Here is a 23,500-nt window from a genome sequence, read left to right on the forward strand (position 1 = left end):
AACAACTTCTTATATGAAGACCTGATGCTCGAGCTTATTGTTCTAGTAACTCTCCACAGGCATCCCACGTTTTCGAGCGGCCGCGGAATACAAACACGGGATAACCTCGCTGATGCTCAACCATTTGGAGCAAGTCTCCTAAGTGAACGTGGAAAAAGAAGAAAAAAAGTGAGAGTTTCTAGCTAACGAACCTCCGAGCACGCTAATCAGCACAGCACCATGGACACAGCGGGGACTTCCAAGCCAGTGGGACGGAGAGAGGTCAAGCTGAGAGCCAACGGAAGGAAGATGGACCAACTGCTCAGTGAAGAAGTCAACGGTTCGGAGAGACGCGGATAGCACCACGATGGATCGCACTAAGGTGCTGGAGGAGGTACCTTATTCCCTGCAGAGCGAATGCTATTTCTGAAGTGTATTGCAGTATGGAAATGCAACTGTTTCGTGGTCACCATTTGGTTCATTCGTCTACAGAAATCGCATTCCTTCTAACATACAACACCCAAATTACTGATCTATACATAATGATACATAGTTTACAATTCATGAAGACAAAGCTTGAATGAACAGAATATGGTCATCTTAAGTAGGGTGGGACGTTTTAAAGGGCTAATATCCAGCTAAGACACTTCACCTTTTATGCTAATGGTCCAAGAGTGCTTTTTGTATCACCAAGAAATGTAAAAAATTTAAAAACCAATGATAGTCCTCACAGCTGTTAAGTATTCTCAGGGTCACCGAGGTGTCAGACTACCACGCTCGCAGCACTGGATGTATAAAAGTGTGAAGGACACGTCAGGAGACTTGCTGTAAATCAGGAACTAGACTAGATGCCCGTTATAGTGAGTATCAGTACATCAGTCATTTGATGTGTGTTCCCTTTTCTTCTGGATTATTAAGTTTATCCCTTCCTTTATGACCCACTTTCCTATCTATATCCGTGGGCTATTTGCATCCATTTGCTTTCACTGTGGTAACGCTGGTATTGTTATTCACCATTAACCTTCCAGTTTAGTTAGAGATCAGGAAAACGGCTGGGGTCCTCCTTGTAGTCATCAGGAATAGTGAAGATGGATTCATCAAACTCATCGTAACGGAACTCCTGAAAAGTCACAGTGGCTGTGATGGTGGGAAATACAGGAATATCTAGACAGGAAGCAAAATGGTACGATGAAATACAGGCTCACCAGTAAGCACCAACCCTTCCTTAAAGACTTGTAACTTCAGACTTGCTAAAGACACAGAAGCTTGCTCAGTATTCTACACAGCAGCAATTCCAAGCTCTTAAAAAAGAAGGTGGTCTAAACAAAGTTACTCCAGAACATACTGAGGCACCCTGAGCATGGAAGCAATACCCAACTCAACACACCACTCCAACAACCGTTAACATGATTAATTCAGTGGTTTTCCCCTTTCCTGATGCAGACTGACGCCACGGACACCAACGTGCTGTGAACATACAGATTCATCTGTTCAAATAGAGGACACTGGCCTGGAGATGACACAAGATCAAATGACCTTGCCACACCAGGCTTCAGCTGAGCAGCTCCACACGAAAAGACAAACCTTTTTAATGTTTGCTTTAATACATGACGCTTTTCCAACCTGAACTGAGGCTGAACACTTCAGAGTTATGCTCAACACAAGTGGCTTGCCCATGAACTAACTCGACGAGCCAAGCAAAAATTCAATCCTCAATAAACAGAGCTGTGCAAATAGCATAGGAGGTAGAATACAGTCTGTTCAGAATTGTCTAAATCAAACAGCTGACTGGTATGCAAGAAATCCTCTAACACTTTGAAAAGGTACTATTACTTTTGGGCAGTTTGTGCTGTGATAATCTATACCATGAGTAATAGCTTCATACATTTCCATTTGTTAGAAACGTAATAGTTTTCTGTTTATTTGTAAGTGAAAAGTATCACCAGTAATCCTTGAGGAAAAAGAAACACAAAAATGCTAAAATATACTTAACTGATGGCTTGAGATCACCCTTTAATGGAAGGATGACTCAGATGACTCAGTGCATCCACGTTACGCTTGGAGCAAGCCCCGAGCACGACGACAACGTAAATTACAGAGCTCCCTTCCTGACCAGGACTATTCTCACCTTTCAGCTGCACCTTTCCTACCCAACGTTACGTGCTCTGACCTCACTGCGTTCCCTGAAATCCACGGCAACACACTCTTAGGTAAGAGAGCTCTTTTCCAAAGCTCAGCAGCAGTTTTGAACACACTGCATGAATAAGCACGCGTGGTTTGGAAATACAAAGCCACAAGAGTTGTTGGAAGTCACCTTACCTAATTTTACAGGAAAGCCTGGTGGAAGCTTCATTTGAACAAATTCTCTAAGTTTGTTAAAGTGCTTGAAGGGTGCAATTACTTCTAAAACATTCAACAATCTGAAAAGGCAAACAGATTTCATCACAAATTCTCGTTTCACAAGCTTTCCCTCTAGAAAAGATAAAAATGACCCAAGGAGCAAGGTGATAAAAAAAAGGAGTTGAAGAATTACAGCATGCCTCTGTACCTATCTCCTTAGAGCTCCACATCAGCATCCTCACGTTCGGTTCTTAGATATCCGTGTCATATTACCCCAGACGTACAAACAAACATCAAGATACCAGTTCCTCATCCTCATTTTACACAAGAGACTGAAGCATATAGTTCCACACCCGCTTCTCCACGGACATATGGAACCTGACATGGTTTTGTATCAGATTAGAGGCCACAAAACTCTGTAGTAAAACTTATGGGCAAAACCCTGTTAGGATTCTGTGGAACCAGGCACCTCAGAATCGTGACAAGTGAACAATCCGGTCTGATCGAGCAAACAGGCAACCAGCACCACGATCTCTAACTGCAAGTTTACCTCCTTAACAGCAGGACTTCATTCACAGGTTTGAAACTGCCAAATTCCCATTTCTGAAGATACGGAGAATTTTGGAGTTCATCAACACATTAAAACATTTCCTACAACTAAATAACATTCGTGGCAAGGAATTTTGACTTACGATTCAATCCCTAAGGGAAATTCCTGGCTCATAGCTATCGTGGCTTTAAAGGTTTTCTTGCTTTCTTTGCAGACCAGCTCTCTCCCCAGATGAGGAGCTCTGTAAGGAAGAGGGGAGAGAGGCAAAGTCAGTTTTTCTCTCAGTGAAATCTCAGTTTCAAAGGAAAGAAGAAATACTCAGGTTTGAAAACGTTAAGTAAAGAATCCCTACAATAAAGCAAATAAAAAAAGTAAAAGCTATGCACAGTGAAGATGAGGCAGTAACCATCTTAATTCAGATTACTCTGAGACCTGCTAAACCCAGAGACAAGACAAAAACAGTTAGGGAAACGACTAACCTTCAAATATAAACCAAAAATCTTCAAATATACAGAAAGACACAACAACTACCCAGCAATAGATACAGCTGATTTCAGGTGTTAATTAAAGTAGTCTACATGTGAACAAAGTATCAAGCTGAACTAGAAAAAGGTTCATTTGCTTTCAGCCTAAAATAGGAAACAATTTCAGAGAAAGTGGAAAAGTTACTCTATGACTGGAAAGCAATACTGTGAAACACAGGACAGAAACACAACTTACTACATTCTGTTACAGGAGAGGAACAGACAGGTAACAAGACAAAAATCTTTTCCTCTTTTGCTTTGTATTAGCTAGAAAATTGGATTTTCCATTAAACTCCCTTCAGTCTATTAGATTAAACTGAATGAAATCTTATATACATCCATATTTCTGTCCCAGTAGTAACAGCTGTTCAAGCGTAACCTCTTTATTCTGCTTGAATATTCATTCGATCTCAAATACACTAAAAATCAAATTGGTTAAAAAAAAACAAACAAAGCAACCCCCAAACGGATCCATGTGCCTTTTTAGTAAGCCTGCACTGTGATATCACCACATTCCCTGGTAACATCTGGACGAGTATCCTTGGAGAAAGGACTTTTATCACTTTTACTTATGTGACACAGTACATTTTTTGGTCCTTCTACATTCACCATCCAGACAGCATGCAGCCCTGGAAAATAAACTCAGCTGCTGGCATCTTCTACAAATGATGCTGCTGGAAATTAATTTACGTTCTAGCTGTTTGCAACCCAGTTACACACCTAGAGGAGAGCCTCTTGCAAAGACCCAGCTGGTACTAGGAGATCTGTATGTCCTGGTATTCCAGAAGCGTGCGTTTTTGTACACTGCCACTGCTACTCGAGTCTCATTAAATCATAAACTTTTATTTCAAACATGGTGAACTGGATTATTTATTACTTTGATAAGACAAATGAATTACAGCAATGAATTTCTCAGAACAACTGAAGAACATTAAACATCTGAGACACCAAACCCAACGTTCCTCTGTCCCTAGAAAACTATAAACAAAAAGCACTCACAAACCAGAGAACATACAAAAAAACCCCAAACAAACCACAACCCCAGACCAATAATCTAAAAGTGCCTACGGAAGCTCATGTCAATAAACCCCAAGCACTTACTTTCCATTTTCAGCAGATATGTACTCTTCCCACGTAATTGTATTGGGTGACGGCGGAGTAAGCGACTGCCGTCGGACGGGCTGTGCAGAAAAACAGAGATTTTTAAAAAAACTGTTTGTCTTTCCTTAAATTCTCTTAGAATTTTGCCATTCGAAAGACACGACTGTACTTCAGCTCTAAGCAGAACAGCAACACAGTCTACCCAGTTTGTAGCTGATACTTTACTGGGCTTTTCCATCTCCTGCTCTCATATTCTCCGTTTAGGCATTTGGCTTTAAACTGTATTTCACAGAATTTGGCTGGTTTGGATACATCAGTTAACTCAAGTGCCTGAATGACAAGTGGCAAAGCACAAGCTAATACAGAAATAAATCAATCATTTCTAAAAGGCTGCATGTGTGTTCCCAGATGATGCCTGGCTCGCTCTGAATAGCTCTTGATTTCATGGTGATAATAACAGGCTTAGCCCTTTTTAATGAAGCTAAAGGAAAACACAAATTGAGAAGAAAACCAGAAAGGCATTCTAAACAATAGACATTTGGTCTAAGAGAAGTTAAAGTGATTTGCCACAGCCAAACCTATAATCTTCTACTAACAGACAAATTAAGGCTGAAATATCCAATATAATCACAGAAATTCCTCAATGTGTGCGCTAATCAGATACTTCATTAACATATCACCATGATTATACTTGTAGGTCATATTTAGGATTTTAAATTAAGACAATTAGAATAAAATCATTATCTATAGATTTTGATAAATGATTGGTGCGAAAGATTATTCTCCTATGCAAAAATTCACATACTGTGAAGAATTACTGAAGTATACCTCAAAATTTTGTTCCATTAGGTTGCCACCTTTACTCAGGCTCTCCATGATAGCTTTATTTCGAAGAATATCCTCCTCACTGAGATGTTCTCTTCTTTTCCTTGATTCTAACACAAGGCCATTAACCAAGTAGAAATCTGCCAAAAAGTTTCCTACTCTTTCCTGCATGGAAGGAATTGGACGTTACTGACTCACGGAAGAGAAAATAAAAACATGTAAATTCTTGGCTATCCAAATAATTGCACTTCAGTGCAACAAGGCATCTGGAGGACTGAAGTGTTGTAATTTACACAACCAACCACAGCAGCTACCAGTGGACAATCCCAGCCAGGTACAAATGCAAAAACTCCATCAGAAACAGGTATTTCATATCAGTGGAAATTTTAAGACCAAAAAGATTGTGAAAGAATTTAAGAGCAGCCAAGGGAAAATCTGACTAAAATCCCCTTCAACAGCAGGATAATTGTTAAAGGATGATTTCCACATGTAGATAATGTTAAAGGATGATTTCCACATGTAGAACAGGGACTTGGTATTCAAAAGGGGAAACAGTCCTCAAACACTAGCTCAGACCAAAACTTGGGATGAGTGGCACCACCTGAACGGATCCATATGAACACAAAGCCCTTCAGAGCTCGTCAGGAGGCAGCAGTTTCCTACCCAAAGACGTTACAACGGTGGCTGTTTGGATTTTTTCACAGCTGAGAACTTGTATCTCGGTCAGACTGGTAACACACAAAGCAACACTCAAAGGAAACCTTTGATGGGGCTTTGGGCAACCTGGTGTAGTGGAGGGTGTCCCTGCCCATGGCAGAGGGTTGGAACTGGATGGTCTTTGAGGTCCCTTCCAACCCAAACCATTCTGTGATTCTATGATTCGATGAAACTACCCAGAACACTCCCATCCTCCTGTGTTTCTCTGACACCAGGGCACATGGAATCCCTACTGCAGGCCCTGGAATGAATTTGCAGAGACCACATACACCTACAATAAGGTAATTTCCAGCACAATCTGTTCTACCCCCTGCCCAATAGCTACAGTTTGTTATCCTTCTTCCAGGCTACTTTTTCCTTATGAAGGCAGTTCCATCACACACATCCTACATGGTCAAACTAGTGGCAATTGGGGAGGGGTAGGAGGAGACACTCTTCCTCCATCCTGAACACCTTACTTAGTCCTTATTTCTTCCCAACCACATCATCGTAAGGCTGTCTGAACTATTTTGTCTCCAGTAATGCAGTCTGTGACATTTTGTTTCAGCTTACTGTTTTGTCTTCTCGGAACAGCCATCCTGTTTGGGCACGTGTGAAGGTAATTGATTTGGTTGATAATGTTGCTGAGTAAATATCACTGCTCATCAAAATGTCGACCTCTTCTTCTGTTTCCATCTCGGATTCCTAGAAGAAAAATTCCCAAATACCAAACAGAATTTAATAATAATGATTGCTTCTAAAAAAAAATTAAAATAATTAATAAGCCTTTTCCTTTGGAACTCTTCCCAGAACTAACATTTCCTGAATTTTCAAACTGTTTTATAGAAGCTCTGGCCAAATGGTTACCAAACGGTTTAATTTTAAATATGAATGCAAATAAAGCATCCAAGTATGATTTATTGAGAAGCTCAGCAGCTACACCCTTTCCACAGGCAAAGACCCATATTCTGAAGTGACTGGTGGATAAAGCTGTAATTAAAAATGTGACTGAATACAAGGGGTCTGATGAGTCCCACCTTTGCACCGTCAACAGCTCAACTGACCACGGAGTGACGGAACGGATGCGGAGCAAGTCTGAACACCCGTCTGAGGGCACCTAAACTAAACCCACTGGGAAGATTAAAAGTAGCACAAACCATAACGATAAAAGGTTTTTCCAAAGGATTTGTATTCTAGCTTTTTCCTTATTTAGAAGTCTGTGTTCAAAAGCACTGTTTTTCCTAACAAAATTTTGTGTCACCTATAAAGCTTGGAGCTTGTTTGGGTCTTTTTGAAAGGCTTAATCGAGTCAGCCAGACTTGTGATGTGAAGTAAAAGCTTGAGGTGTTTCACACCCTGCACTCACACAGATCTTTACCTCGTGATGTATTCGCTGGTAAACTTTTTGTTCATTGTCTAAAACTACAAAAGATTCAGAGGGTGTGGCATCACCATTAAAAATGAAGCTCAAATCCCCTCGTTGGCACTTCATGTCGGTAAAGTCTATGAGAGTTGTGTCCAGCCTGTGAAAACATACCAACACTTTAAAAGAAGTTACCCATAAACACTCAAATACACCAGTAAGTTCAGTTTGCAAGCAGAAGCATTTATTATTTTTTTTAAATCACAACCAAACTCACTAAGGCATGAGGTTTCATAGAATAGTTCACAAGTGAAGCCTGGATGCAAAAATACAAAAAATGCTATTACCAAGTTTCACATTATAACATCTCTACCACTATAAATGCATTCCAAATTATTCTTACACTAACTTCATAGCAAAAGGTTTTTCTTCAGAAAACTTTATTTCAAAACTGCCAGCATGAAGAAACGACCAAATTTATACAGGCAGGATGTGCTACACATCAAGAAACACAACTACCCCATGTGATCAGCACCCTATTCTAGAAACAGAAGAAACAGCCACTGATTTGAGTAACAGTATTAGCACAGGACCTAAATTATGAAGAGGACTGAAAAACAGACTGATGTTTTTTATTTGACTTATTTTAGTTGCTATTTCTACTTTTTCCCCTCACCAACACAAAGGAAATGCTTCTGCTGACCTGAATAAGTAGCAGATGGAGCCAAGGACAAAGAGCTCTCTAGCAACTCAGAGCCCTTATTGCTGGAATATTGACTGCTTTAACGAAGACAGTTTAAGAACCTGAATTTAATGACCACTTCAGCTCTTAAGGGGTGATTGCTTAATACTCAGCATGCATTGGCCTCTGATTTCAAGAAAGAATCCGTAGCTATTTCCACCCAATGCCAGTCTCCTAACTCCCAGTCCCGTACAAGCAGAGCACGAGTTGGGGCTGTTCAGCCTGGAGAAGAGAAGGCTCCAGGGTGATCTTACTGCAGCCTCCCAGCACCTAAAGGGGGCCTACAGGAAAGCTGGAGAGGGACTTTTTACAAGGGTGTGGAGTGATAGGACAAGGGGCAATGGCTTTAAACTGAAAGAGGGGAGATTTAGATTGGATCTAAGGAAGAAATTCTTCCCTCTGAGGGTGGTGAGGCACTGGCACAGGTTGCCCAGAGAAGCTGTGGCTGCCCCATCCCTGGAAGTGTTCAAGGCCAGGTTGGATGGGGCTTTGGGCAACCTGGTGTAGTGGAGGGTGTCCCTTCCCATGGCAGGGGGGTTGGAACTGGATGATCTTTGAGGTCCCTTCCAACCCAAACCATTCTGTGATTCTATGAAATGAGAAGGAAACAAATGGTCTGACTCAAATTTGACCTAAAGAGCCAGTTCACACACCTATGCTAACAGCTCTAATGGAACAAAATTCTCTACAGATTGAATCTTCTGAATCATATACTTGACTTTGTTTTAAACTTTGGAATCTAAAGAAAAAGACACAAAAGGCATTTCAATCCAAAACCCCAAACTAAACCAGTTAGAGCTGAGCTTGGAAGGACTTTTGGAAGTACTCTGTTGAGTTTGTGAATTTGCCACATTAAGCATTTCAAACGAGAAACTATACCACTTTTTTTTTAACTGCATAGACTGGAGCAGCAACATTTCTCCACAAAATGCTGAAAGCTCATTTATTTGAAACTGTGCTAAAAATATCAAATTCCTATTTTTCAATTAATCATTGTCAGGATTGGAACTAGATGGTCTTTCAGGTCCCTTCCAGCCCAAACTATTATATGATTCTATGTCTGGTAGATAAAGCCTTGTAGAACTTGACTGCTCTGGCATGACTCAGGAACTGAAGTTAAATTCAGCTCAATAGAGAAAAGAGACAGTCAAAAATTAAAAAAAAAAAGTTCAAACACCCCTTCTTGCCCCCAAACACTGAAGTACAAACACAATGCTGTTTCACAAACGTTTGCAGACTCCTCAGTGATTTATTTCAGGCCACTCTGGAATCCAGCGTTTTCACTAACATGCAGATATTTATTTGGATAACACACACTGTAAAAATCAGTACTTACCTGATATTTATACCTTGTTTGTGTATTTTACATGCATCAGAAGGCAGAATTCGGGAAAGTAAAGGCACTAAGGGGAGGGAGAGAGAATGCAATTAGGACATTGAGGCTCGTCTGCAAAGTATTTCTATTAAAACTATACATCAGTTTGAATCTCTGTGTATTTTAATACAAATACAGCACACCCATTTTCCATCACAATCTCAATACAAATACAATTGGCTAATAGCAGTTATTTCCATTCAATACCTGCAAAATTGATCTGTAATTGTACAGACTAGTTTCAGCATCAGGACATAACGTGTCCTCAGCCATAGCAGAATCATTTATAACTTCTAGTACCTCATCTCCTATGTGTTTGAAATTTTAATTCTATGATTTGATAGTTTACTTATATATTGTACCAACAGAAAACCTAGCTACAATTAAAGCAGAACACCCAGAAGAAAAAAAAAAATCCAATGCACTAAGCTTAAAGCATCAAGCAAACATTAAACCACCAGTGGAACTGAAAGTTGGTGGAGTATTACAAGATGGATATATGGAACTGCAGCTGTCCTTATCCTAAAAAGGACCATTTGCTTTACAGCAATAAAACCAATTCCACACAATGGCATTTCAACACTTTCTTCAAAATGAACTACAAAGAATTAAGACCACCTGTAAAAGGTCAACAGCCTAGAGGACCAATAATTAGGACAGAGGCACTGCCCAGAGCATCTTTTTTCCTTCAAGAAAGAGAATATATATGAAACACTAAATAATGTGAACAGAGGCACCATGAGACGCCTGGAGAAGAGGCTCAGAGCACACGAGACGCCTGGAGAAGAGGACCTCAGAAGTTGGCTCCACCTCTGGCATCACTCCCGTGCGATGCCTGACTGCCACCTGCACGCTCCGCAGGTCGGGCTGCAGCCCCATCACCCAGCAATGCCTTACCCTGCCCCACGCCTAGCTCTGCTCTTTTTCTTGCTGACTCTTCCATGAAAAAGTCCCTTCACTAAATGCGCAGCACACGGCAGGCCACCTAGAGAAGCTCAGGTTTGAAGAACCTACCACATAGTTGCACTTAACTGTCACCATTCCGAATACGGGCTGAAATTCAGGAAATTAAATGCCCCAAATCCAGCTACTCAACTCCATTGTTCAAACCACTGCCCTACAGTGACACCAATCAACCAGATAAAGACATTTTAACATTTTACTCTTCTAATCATCAGTTTTTTCAAGTAAACAACAGCTCGTTCCCCCTCATATCATGTCATCGGATTGCAGAATAGAATTCAGCTCCAAAAACGAACAAGCAAAAATAATTCAGCAAAAAAATTGTCCTTTCTTTATAACTTAGATCTTGAGAACCGAATTGTGAACTTTCCCACATGCAAACCAGAAGAGAATTCCAGCTTAAGAGAACAAGTGTGCTGTGGACTGATTGCATTATCTCCCTATGAAAGGAATACGCAGTTGCTTACCCCAACTTTGAAAATCCCAGTGAAGCTCTAGATAGAAGTCACCTAGCTGAGATGAAAAGAAGAATATATTAACAAGCATTTTAGTCTAAATGACAACTGTAAAATTTGCTGAAAGACAGGCAGAAGATGTGTTTTGCCAAAGAAAACTTTTTCTCCAATGTATTTGAATTTATCCTGAACTTAAACACTTCTGAAGCTTTAACGATAGTAGAATCAATAATGATAAAATTACATAACTCATTTGAACAACCCATTTTTAATGATTTTTTTTAAATAGTAACTCACACAGCCATTAAGCCGTGGACTGTAAAAGACTTACTGTTAGTAAGTTCTTCACTTCTTACTGAAGTGAAGCTTTTCACTTCTAGACAGACAGCAGGTTGGTTTTTTCCTTGGATCAACGAAAAACACAGGGACATCGGTAGAGAGTATTCACAGAGGGGATCACTGACACAGTTTAGCTCAACTTTTCAGATGTATGGTTTAATTAACTTCAGATGAATAGCTGGTTTTCTGCAAACCATCCGTATTTTACTGGTTGCTTAGGCAGGAGAAGCTCACCCCACCCAAAGGGAAATCAAAACCTGAGGTTTATAACCACACCAGCAGCAGTCGGAAATGCAGGAAACTGAGCTTTTCTTCTTGGTTTCCCTAAACTGAGGAATGTTTCGCTGTGCTCAAGAAGAATTGGCTGCTGCATGCAGATGGAGAATTAAACCAAAAATCTCTTTCATCGCTAAGCAAGAAAAGAAAGTGTCATTCACGACTGGTGACTAAACAAAACCAGTGTTATTTATCAAAATAAAAGATTAAAGTCTTAAAAATCTAATGAAATAAATAACAGATTAAAAATATATTCTTTAAACTTTAGATTGCAAAGACGACTAGCAGGTCTGTCTCACATAAATGTTCCTATTTGAATTTCTGTAAGTTGAGAAGGAAGTATTATTTTCAAAATACACATAATTCTGCGACCCCTGAAAAAGGACACTGCAAGCCAAGATGACTATTAAGAGCAAAAGAGCTTTGTAAAAGCAAATTAAAAAAAAAAAAGTTTTTTACAGTTTGCCAGAGCATCCATACTAAGAACATAAGCCATTGCTTTCCACCACGATCTGTTTTTGTCAACACAACTGTCTGGAGCTCACCTCTTTCAGGGCTTTTAATAATCGAGGTCGCTTTTCTTCAACACTTTCCCTGGACTGCTGTTTAAGCTTCCTCAGGAGTGCTGTAACTAAACAGAAATTAACTGTAAGGTAATGCTATTCTATTTGTTTGCTAATCACACGTTAGCAACATTATTTGACACCTTAAAAAAAGAAAAAACAACGCAAATGTAACATTTCATCAGACTCGGGAGAAATTCACTTCGACTTATAGTAATTACCCACAGCCTACTCCGCTCACAACGGGAAGAAAAGCCTCAAGAATTGTTAGAGATAAAGCACACAACCATGTCAAGAGCTCTTTTAGACACGGATTAGTACACGTTTATGTGGGTACACACGTGTATTATTGAACAGGAGCCTACAGGTTGCATAACAGCTACTCCCACCAATAAATAAATAAATAAAATTCTTTAGTATCAGGGAGCTGACACGCAGAACATTGTTAGGATATCACAGACTAGTGCATCGATATATTAATAATACATTAATATATATAATATACAGTGAATTTTCTGCTATGGGACACGGTGATATCAAATACTATTAACATCCACTAGCAAGCACCAGTAGAATAATTTTCCCTTCACTACTTCATATCTGAAGTGAGTAAGTAATCACTGTATTTGCCTACTGGCCCGTAGTAGCCACACAAAAGCAATATCACGTTGCCAGCTGATCCATCAAATACACCTGTGACCACATGGAGCAGTTCCAATCAGATGATACCACACAGCTAAAATCCAGGCTGGCCTTGTAACTCCAATTTTAAATACAGGATGCTGGTTTACAGCTTCTACAACCACTTGAAGCAAAATCTTAACTCTACTTAGCATTACATATCCTAATGCAACGTATTTCTTGTCAAGGAAATGGAAATGTGCAGAGTTTGTCGTATCATATTTAGGTATAAAATAGTTCAACTGATTAAGATAAACTCTTAGGAGAACTAAAACATGAGCATTATAAAAAACCCTAGCAAAAAAACCCTTTGTTTTCCTGTTCTGAACGCGGCCTCAATTTCTGATTAACCGGGAAGCAGAGGTTCTTACTCATTTGTCTGTCTCCATAGCTGATGGCTTCTGCAAGAGGGCTCCATCCCTGAGCATTTTTCACCTTTACTGGAGCATTATGGGCTAAAAGCAAGTGGGCACATTCTGTAACAAAACAGCAATAATTATTTTCAGTAAACGTCACGAATGCAGCAACGTCACCAATAATAAAGGAAACAAGAACAAAGCAGTAGTAGATGTCCAATATGTTAAACCAGTTTGTTAAAATACATGTATGGATTCTGACTCGAACTTTGAACAAGCAAAAACCATTTATGTAAGCACTTGTAGCACTTCCCTGTTAAATATTAGCACTAAAAACATAATTGGTGATCAGCCACTAATTACATAACCACTGAAAAAACATCCCTTCTGCTTCTTATATTCTCCTTTTCACAAAGCTGTATTTCTGTGCGTGCATATACACACGTACACAACAAATATTTTTAAAAAATGACATCAGCTCTCTCTACTTAAGGCATAAAACCACGTACCAAGACACACTTCATGGTCTTCCACACCTGGAAGCTGTGTACAGCCCTCCCCCTGCCTGTGTCAGCCCCCTTCGCCCAAAGGGCAACGGCAAACCGATCTGCTAGAAACGTGCACGGAGACACCGACTTGGGGCAGCTCTTGAGAGCAGCACGTGTACGGGAGGCAGGGAGGAAGCTGTGGCACTAACACATCCCTATGTGCTGTGACATCTCGTGGCCATGTGGCATCCGACGCGGGCAAACGAGCACACTGACCCAGAAAGCCTCAGAGTATGTGCATGACCAGCCGTACAACAAGTAACAGGTGTTGTAGGACCAACAACGTGGATTTAAACTGAAAGAGGGTAGGTTTAGATTGGATATAAGAAAAAAAATTTTCCCTCTGAGGGTGGTGAGGCACTGGCACAGGTTGCCCAGGGAAGCTGTGGCTGCCCCATCCCTGGAAGTGTTCAAGGCCAGGTTGGATGGGGCTTTGGGCAACCTGGTGTAGTGGAGGGTGTCCCTGCCCATGGCAGGGGGGTTGGAACTGGATGATGTCTGAGGTCCCTTCCAACCCAAACCATTCTGTGATTCTATGATACCTGGAGCACTGATGACAGAGCACACAACTCCGTGCTCCATCAATAGAGAGGTACACTCGCAACACGTGACATTTCTCACCAACAGCATCAGTAGGAGGGTGCATCCATCTACCCCTGACCCTGGGCATGCACGTGCTGGGCCGACAAAGCAACGCCAACATCTCGTCAGAGCCACACAAGTTTCTAGTGGAGCTCAACTTGCCTTCCCTTCTCTATCTATGGGTAAAAGGTGATGGTAGAACGACTATTAGTCCTTAATATCAAGGAGAGAAGAAAGCTTTCCGGGTTTCCACATTTTGAATAAGCTGCCCTCATTCAAAACGGTTCTTCAGTTTCTAACTACGGAAAGTTTCCTCACCACATCCCATTAAAATCAACCTGATCCATCTGCAAATGATAGAGCAGCACCAGGCCGGGCTGCAGAAATGCCTCATTACGAATAGGATGGGCAGGCATGATGGACAGAGGAACTTCCTGGGCTATTCTCCTGCTGTAGGTATTACAGGAAACTGTACTTGTCATTCCAGATGCAACAACCGTGAGTCACTGGCAAGCACAGGGTTTGGAAAGGAAGAGATGCTTCACTGGTGAATACACCATCTTTTGTGGTAAACAAACAAAAGCCCTGACCACCCTGCCAGCAAACACAGAGGGATTTTTATGGTTGCCTAAATATAGTGCCTAACACAGCAACACCACCGTACAGCAAGCAGGGAAATCGGCTCCCATTTACCAGGCTACATTTCCAGTTAAACAAACAGGATGCTAATTCACCCTGCACTTCAGAGAAGACTGGCTCCAACGCTGCTGTGCACAGTTGGGCAGTCTACATGCATCACTCCAGAGAGACAGAAACCATCATGACAATGAGACAGACTGACCAGGTAGGAAAGGACCTGGTGGATCAACGACCACGCAGGATTCGGAGTCAAAACAGTAAAACCAGGTATGGTGCTGGATGTCCTGCACAAATAGCCCTGCTCCAGGCAAGCTAGACACAGGCTCACCACAAGCATCCTAACGGATTCAGGGCTTTACACTCAGGATGACTGACTATATGGAAAGAAGCCAAGAGGTGAACTGCAAACTGTAATCTGAAACAGGCAGCCCACGAGAAGAGGAGTAGAAGGAAGAAACGCCTCTCCCCTCCTCGCTGTACTACACACGAGGATAACTCATATTCAAGGAATCTGTCAGCACTGACTAGATTGCTTTTCAGCCTAGAGCTGAAACATGAAATAACCAAACTTTGAGAGAGACGTAGAATAAATATTCAACCGTACTGAATTAAAGTTGGGAAAGTTTTATTAGAAGAAGCATCTCTGATCAAAATTTTCTGCATTTACTAACGTGGCATGATACTGTTGTAGCTATGTAGAACACGTCCCTTCATCACAGCTAATCATCTTCTAACCACGAACACACAACCCCTTCACACCCAACAGTGCCCAACTTGTAAATGTTAACTCCTGACCGTGACCAACTAGAGCCTGAAACAAGCAGTGCAACGGGGCACCGCAGAAGTCACAGACACAGCCCATCACCACTGCCTGAGAACACAAAGTAGGTGAAAAACCTCAAACCTATCTTACAAGTTAAAATGCCTCATTTAAGGCTGAGAAACAAAAGAAAAGCTCCTGCCTCTGTTTCCTTCTGCTGTTCCAAGCCTCTAGGCTAGGATCCTCACTGGAAAACAGCCGTTCTGACAAAGTACCATTTTTCACAAGTTGAAAAAAACTCCTGCCTGTGACTTCCAGCAGGCAGGCACTTGTAAGACATATTTGTCTCACTGTTGTCTCAACAAGTTTTCACCTATCTTCTTTTTCTTTCCTTCTTTTTTTTTTTCTTCTTTTTTTATTGAAAAAGCATCACAGGCCAGACCAGCATTAGCAGATTCCAGCAACCCCTACTGCTGCTGCTTCTGCGTAAGTCACCTCTCTCCCTCCCTTCCTTCCTAATTACTTCCCACTCCAACTCTCAATTATCTCAGATCACTTCATAAGTATTAGCAAAACATCCCAAGACAACGTATTGCGTTTCCTGCATTCCCCTCTCCAGATCTGCCAGGTGTTTTGGGAAACAACAGCTCTCTCATGAGGAGTACCACGTACCAGGCACAGGGCTCACATGGCTGAACGGAACCAAGCCATTCTTGTTTCAGTATTCAAAAAGAATTTTACTGTCACAAAGTCTGAGCAATCACACTCCGGGTTTCTTCCCAGCCTTGAAACATGTCTACTTCTGTACCTTCTATTTGAAGTAGAAATCTGAATCCTGTGTGGTGAAATTCTGCTGTAAAGAAGTCCTCAAAAGGTATTTGGATGATGAGAGCCATGGTGAATCACCAGGCTGCCCCGCACAGGGCATCCTGACACACGACCAAACAGCTGGGCAGCGAGACAGAAATTCCAGTGAAGGAGCATGCAAAAAGCACTCACAGAGTCATTTTATTCTAGAGGATGTTAGTCCGATTCGCTTCTCTGGCAACAAGCTAAGCAGGGTTGTCCAACACCTCTAGAGAGCAGATCAGAACCAAACACAGTGACGCCAATAACCAGAAAGGTGTTGACGAAGAGAAAGGGTATCATCACACAAACAGAAATTAATAACCCTTCTGTCCCATGAACTAATTGCACATTAAAATAGAGATCTCTTCTAGATCTGCGTGGCATCTTCTTTTCAGAAAATCTCACCTTCAAACAAGCTTGAATCACAAGATCTCGTTCAGGAAAATTGAAAAATCTTTCTTTCCTCTTGCCCCTAAGTCTTCAGGATGATTTAAGAGCTAACAAAATCGATGGGTTTACCTACCTTTATGTCCCAACATCACAGCAAGATGTAAAGGAGTGTTTCCTGAAATAAATAATAGAAGAAAAGATATTATTAGATTCAAGGTAACAGAATCCATTGCGATCCGTTCAGGCATTTGCACACACAACTCCAACATTACATGGTAAGAAACTCCAGTTACATGACATAACCAAGGAATGCACTAAAACACACCGGAGCGGTTACATTTTCCTAAGCAAGCATTTGCACTATACTTGTTAAAATAATATATCTGAAACACACTCCATGGGCCAGGAGAGCTTTTTTTCATGGCATTTTGAAACTCACTCCAGCAGAAGCAGTCCAACTGTATCTCCAAGAGATAACCCAAACCTCTCTCCTTATCATGGTCTGAAAAGCCTGGTATTTTACAAAGAATGACGTATCTAGGTTAAAAGCTACTCAAAGATGTGATACTGATTAAAGTTTTAAGAGCCTGTTTTATTAATTTTTCAAAGATTCAGTACAAAATTTTTACTAATACAGTATGGGACAGATTGCAAAGTATCAGTAACTTCACCACAATAAAGCCTTTTGGTTATTTTAACGCCTTGTTTCCAAAGAAAGCTTCTGAGATTATCAGCAGATACTACAAACGTGACCCTGTTTTCCTGGCTATGCATACGACACATTTTGTACTTCTGTCCTTAAATATGCACTGTAAGGTACAGAGAGTTGTTTTTCTGAACTCCTGCTGCTGCCAGAATTCTGACCCATTTTATTTACGTAGCTTAAGGACGTAAAATTCTTCCATTTAACTGTATTAACTCTGCTTACATGTTTAAACATTTTCTTCGCGGAGTGAACAGAAAAGTTGCTGAAAACCAAATTTATTTTGCAATTGTAACAAATGCATTTGATTTTAGGGTTATCTTACAGTATCGTGTTAGCAATAAGCACTTGCCACACGCAAAGGATGATGTACTGTACATCTCAAAGATGCAATCCGGAACACCAAGAGGCTGCTATGCAAATTAATTGCCAGCATCCTAGAGTATCATGAAATCTCTGATCAAGATAGGCAAGCAGTCAAAGGCAGAGCTCCTAAGTGGTTTGGAATGAGCTATTAGTAGTACAAATAGTAGTACAAATTATTCTTGTGGGCCACGAGCAAGATCACAGACAGCTACATCCTAGTTCATTAGGCACACTCTGAGCTAACCTCAAATTTTCTATTAATAGATTTTGTAACATCTGTGAGCCAAAGCGTAATTTAGAATACTGGATGCAGCCACTCTTTGTTAAGTGACTGAAATAATGACATTATTGAGGAGTAAACCTGAGAATGAGCCAAACCATGTACTCAGAAATTATGCAAGCCAGAGGTAAACATTTTCCTCCCCTTATCAAGCACTTCAGTGGGATACATATAAAACAACAGCTCTAAGTTTTCTCTTACATTAATAAACCCTAAAATTTAAAAGAAACACCTCACCTTTCAAACCATGAATAAACCAGAGCCAGACAGCTCCAAGTGGCTACGACAGCATGGTATGAAGGCAAGAAACACCAAGAGGAAAGCTAACCTGGCCCCTGCCAGCTTTCCAGAGAACTTTGCCAGCCTTCACTTAGCCGATAAGCAGCAAGTGCAGCTGTGCAGTAACACACACCATTTCAAAACTCCCCCGGACAAGGTTCTGAGCAACCCGACCCAATTCTGGTGTCATCTCTGCTTTCAGCAGGACGTTGCACTAGATCACCCCCAGAGAGCTCTTCCAGCATAGACTTTTGACTCAATGATCATCTTCACACCAAGAAGTGAGCAATTCGAAAATCAGATAGGAAACTTGGATACAGCAGACAAGGGGAAGAGGGAGAGGAAGAGGAGCATGCAGAGAAACAGTACAATAAGCAACAAAGCACCGAAACTGGAATCTACCAATTCCAGAAGGAAAAAAAAAAAAAAAATTATTTATGAGGAGGCTGAAAAGAGGTAACATCCTTGCTGGTCTTTAGCCAGCAAGTCCCTGGCAAGGAGGAGTGTGAGGTCTAACAGACCAGTGAGATGAAGTAAGAAGTTAGGGGCTGTACCAGAGGAGAGGAGCCACACCAACGGGTCAGCCAGGAAAGCACCTTAGGAAAAGAATTAAGGAGAGGCCAGGCAAACACAGAGAAAAGGGACCTTGTGAAACCTGGAAAGACACACTGCAGTTCCTACCATTCCGGACTACCTGGCCAGTCAGGCCTTTTCTCACTGGCCACGATAAGCTCCTCTCCAGACAACCCTTAACCCAGCGAGCACGGACACGGCGGCGCACGGCTGCTCCGGGGAGCACGGCTGGAGCGCTCGAACAACGTGCACACTGCCCACCAAACCCCGTAAGCACCACAGTAAGCTCAGGTATGGTTTTATTCCATCAAAATTCCACTGCTGCTTTACAAAAGTGCCTCCCTGGCCCCCTCCCTGAAGGCAAACAGGATACTAGCTTTGGCACATCCCGAAAATCAAACCTGGAACAGCATTTTGCACGGTTCCATCACTAATCATCTGCCTTAAGACCTGGCAAACCCGGGGAGCTCTTGATGCTCTTTCGGTCAAACGAAATGGGTTTGATCAGCAGCAAACCAAACCCTGACTTATCGAAATAAGCCATCCAAACTGTGCAAGGCTGTGTGTCACAAAACGAGGGAATCAGGGCGAGGAATCACTCGGCGCACAGAATGCCTCCATGCAATCTCCGGGTTCCTTCCCCTGGCAGGAGAAAGGGAAGAGCTGTTCAAGCAGAAAAACTCCTTTTTTGTCTAATCACAGTCTTAAGCAGAGGTGAGCTTTCGGGAAAGACAAATGCCTTGGAAAAGGTCAGACCAGTGCTGCCACAGTCTCCCATCCAGCAACAACCGAAGCGGGCAGCAGCCGAAGGCTTCCCATAGATTTCATCTCAGAAACCTGGCTGCTGCCACAACGGGACAAGTTAACTTCTACTCCTTTGGGAGAGATGGGACCCGAAAACGTGAAGCCAATCCCAGCAGCTGCTGAAACACAGCCACGCTATCATGCTCTTGCTCACATTTGGATGACAAAAGTCCCAGATTGATAAATGAATTAGTACCAGTCTTTACAGGACTCAAAGGGAACCGCTCCACTGGAATTCTATCACGCTGCAACCCCAGATTTCACTGATCCTAAAATACAAATCATGTTTAGTTGCTTCATCATGGCAGGAGCAGCTGTGGCTCCTCTAGAACATTTACTACCCAGAGCATATAGAATAACTCTAGGTAAAATTAGTCTGATGAAAAAAAACGGTGAACTTTAATCAATTTTTCCCAGTCAGTGCAACTAAGCATTTCTGCCAGGATAGGCAAGAGGGCAGGAGAGGGCAGCTCCAGTTCCTTCCGTTGCACGGATGGTTTTAACAGCTTGAGGTTTTCAGCAAACCACATTCAACGAGCACAAGCTACAACGGCAAGTGTTAGATTCCAGGAAAACAAGTAGCTTTACACGAGACAGCTGCTGGAGAGAGAGAGAGAAGGGTGCAAACATACAACTCTGTTGTTTACCTGTGTAAGAGAGCTGTAATAAAAAGGGCACTGTAAGCAATTAAGTGGCTGACGTGTGGTTTTGATGACTTCCCTGCAATTTAACGATAATGATAACGTGCTTGAAAAGATCGTGCCGAGACACCGACCAGAACATGAATGGGCACATACCTGAACAGCTGCAATCAAATTCATTCTCTTTTGGTAACAGCTTGATTCACCATCTAAACAAACCTCACATTTCCCTTCCATCTCAAGACAGCTCCACCAAAATGTATAGCTTTGGGAAACGACCGCGTATGCTTCCCTCCAAGGCACATAGCCTACACGGCCCTATTCCAAGAAAGCAGTGACACAACAGTGCCTGAAATCCTGCACATGCACATCCAGGGTGTGCAAACAAAACCTGTTTGCACAAAAACACACACAAAATGCAGCGCTTGTCCTCACGAGTGTGCATGTGCAGCTTTAGCCTTTCGTCAGGCATCTGGCACACCTACAAGGAAGCCCAGTCTGTTTTCCAAAAGTAATTCAGAAAGAAGATTTGTCTATTCCAGAATATAACGTTTTCCTTCTAAATAAATGTTTAAGCTCTTAAATACTATAGTAAAAACGAAAGTAATCTAATAGGTACACATACAAGCTTCTCCCAAGAAACCCATCATTTTGGGCACAGTGACGCTGGCCTTCCGATGGGTAATGTTTTTTGAGGTTGATTTAGAGCACGAGGCAGGCTGCACTCAATTTACAGACACAGCCAGCAGTTGTTTCATCAGAACACCAAGAGTCGAACGTTCTACAGGACTTGGCTTTTCTGCACTTAACCACACACTAAAAACTGACTGAATGATAAACAATAACTTACTAGAAGTTCTTTCTTGTCACTTCCTTACCATGTCCTAGGATTCTCCTGGCATGCTTCTGAGTATAGTCGTAAACTGAAGTTATCTAGCCCAAACAACTCACAACTCAAATATGTAAACAAGTGACAGATGATTCGGGGAGAAAGAAAACAACAACAAGGAAATATTAGTCAGGCCTTTGGTATGTCAAGACATCAAGGGTTTTGTTGCTGAGGGTTTTTTGGTAAACTTAACAGCAAAGGAACACTTATAGTAAAAACTTGGAGGAAGGAAACAGAAATCCCCAAAGCGTTCCTACTGTAAATGGCACTGAGAAAGCAGAAAGACGTTCCTTTACAGTCTGTATATATGTGTTTGTGTACGTGTGTGTGTATTTATATTTGAAAAAGGATGGTGTCAATGCTTGTGACACACATTGCAGATGATACTGCAGCCAAGACGGATCAGGAAGCGCCTCGAAGTAAAGATATTAAGCTTATCCTGATGAGCTATTTGATGAGGAACTGCAGGAGGTGTAGGGGAGACATCAGCAGAAGGAATACGCTGAGTGAGAAAATTTCCTCCCGAGTCTGTTGCTTTTATTCTACCAGTATTTGCTGCAACATTTGGAATGAAGACGACAGGATAAATATATCTGTCGCTATATTTATATCAACGTACTTAGAAAAACGTTATGACAGTTGTAAGAAACACTCCTCCCCGTCTAGATTGAGACAACTGAGCTGTGTATTACTCCACATGCATTAATTTGTGTTTCAGAGTGCCTAATGTTATCATGGACATGGCTTTTAATTTCTGATTACATGATTCTTCCCACTGTACCAATCTCAAAGATTGCTCTACCTTAATGTTCCCTTTTATTCGACATAACACAACTAAGTAAAACGAAGGCAGCCTTTACCTCTTAATCAGAAAAAGAACATGACTGTGCCCTCTCATCACAACTTCTCCAGATACCACATACGGTATAACTTAGCGTTCTCCAGCAGAAACGTACCGTGTTGCTCTTGAAACAGGTAGGAGACGCAGAGATGAAAACTAACCTGGAAACTTCATCTGACTTGACAGGCTGATTTATTTTTTAACAATATAAAGCATCCCCCAAACGAAACATACTATTTTAAATTGCCCTAGCAAGATTTTAAATATTTATGCATTACAGAGTAGCGTAAGGATCATACTCCATCTTTGCTGCTGCCACTTACATGTCCCAAGCAAGCTTGCAGAGGAGCAGAGAATAAGATTTTGGCTCTGAAATCCCAGAACTAAAACATTTAAAAGGAAAAAACAAACAACAAAGTTGTGGGTTGATTTTTCAGCATGGGGAAAAATCACGGATAGTCCCACAACAGCCCAAGGAACGACTCGTCACCTCCGGAGGCGAACTGGTGACAGTCGTGACACACAAAAAAACAGTATTTTTTTTTTTTTAAATGCAGTAGGTTTTTGGACACGAAGCACCACCCGGCAAGAGGCAGCTCGCCCAGCACCACGCTGCTACAAGCGCCGGTACCGCGCTCGCTCCTATTTGAAAATCCCAGGAATTCTCCGCACACGGAGCCCGGAGAGGGGCACCGGCGGCCGTCCCGACAAGCGGGACGCGGTCTGAGGCCGAGCAGGGGAGGAGAAGAGCCCGAGGGGCTCCATCCTTTCCTTCCCCCCCTCCATCCCTCCCTCCCTCCCTCCCGGAGCGCGGCGGGCGCCGCGGCCGCCGCCTCCCCGGTGCGCTCCGGGCCCGCCCGCTCCGCCGCCGCTCACCGTGGCTGTCCTTCTGGCCGATGCCCTGCGTGCGGATGAGGGCCGAGAGCCGCCGCACGTCCCCCTTGAAGACGCACTCGTGCACGGGGAAGTGCGCCGGGCACCGGTCGGGCTCGGCGGGCGGGCCCGTCCCGCCGGCCGCCGGCCCCCCCTTCGGCGGCAGCCGGTGGTGGTGGTTGCTGAAGATGCGGTGGCCGCCGGCCCGGCCGCCCTTGCCGCTGCTCCCGCGCCCGCCGGTGAAGACGCCTCCGGGCGCGGCGGCCGCCTCCTCCTCGCCGGGCGCCAGCAGGTCCCCGTCCTCCTTGCTGGGCTTGTGGTCCCTGCGCAGCGAGCGCAGCTTCTCTCCGGTCAT

At 42.4% G+C, this 23,500-nt stretch overlaps 1 protein-coding gene across 1 annotated transcript; it reads right to left on the minus strand.

The window, feature by feature from the left end:
- Positions 1 to 500: 500 nt before the first annotated feature.
- ANKRD13C (ankyrin repeat domain 13C) lies at positions 501 to 23,500 on the minus strand. Its single transcript, XM_086617166.1, has 13 exons — positions 23,149 to 23,500; positions 17,030 to 17,071; positions 13,144 to 13,248; positions 12,074 to 12,159; positions 10,926 to 10,971; positions 9,457 to 9,523; positions 7,394 to 7,538; positions 6,589 to 6,720; positions 5,323 to 5,484; positions 4,495 to 4,574; positions 3,012 to 3,110; positions 2,299 to 2,399; positions 501 to 1,143 (listed from the first exon to the last, which is right to left on the minus strand). Exons 1-13 carry the CDS (start codon positions 23,498 to 23,500, stop codon positions 1,013 to 1,015), a joined length of 1,548 nt encoding a protein of 515 aa, XP_086473292.1. The 3' UTR covers positions 501 to 1,012.

This window comes from Tauraco erythrolophus, chromosome 10 (assembly GCF_009769465.1).
Source record: "Tauraco erythrolophus isolate bTauEry1 chromosome 10, bTauEry1.pri, whole genome shotgun sequence".
Lineage (NCBI taxonomy): Eukaryota > Metazoa > Chordata > Aves > Musophagiformes > Musophagidae > Tauraco > Tauraco erythrolophus.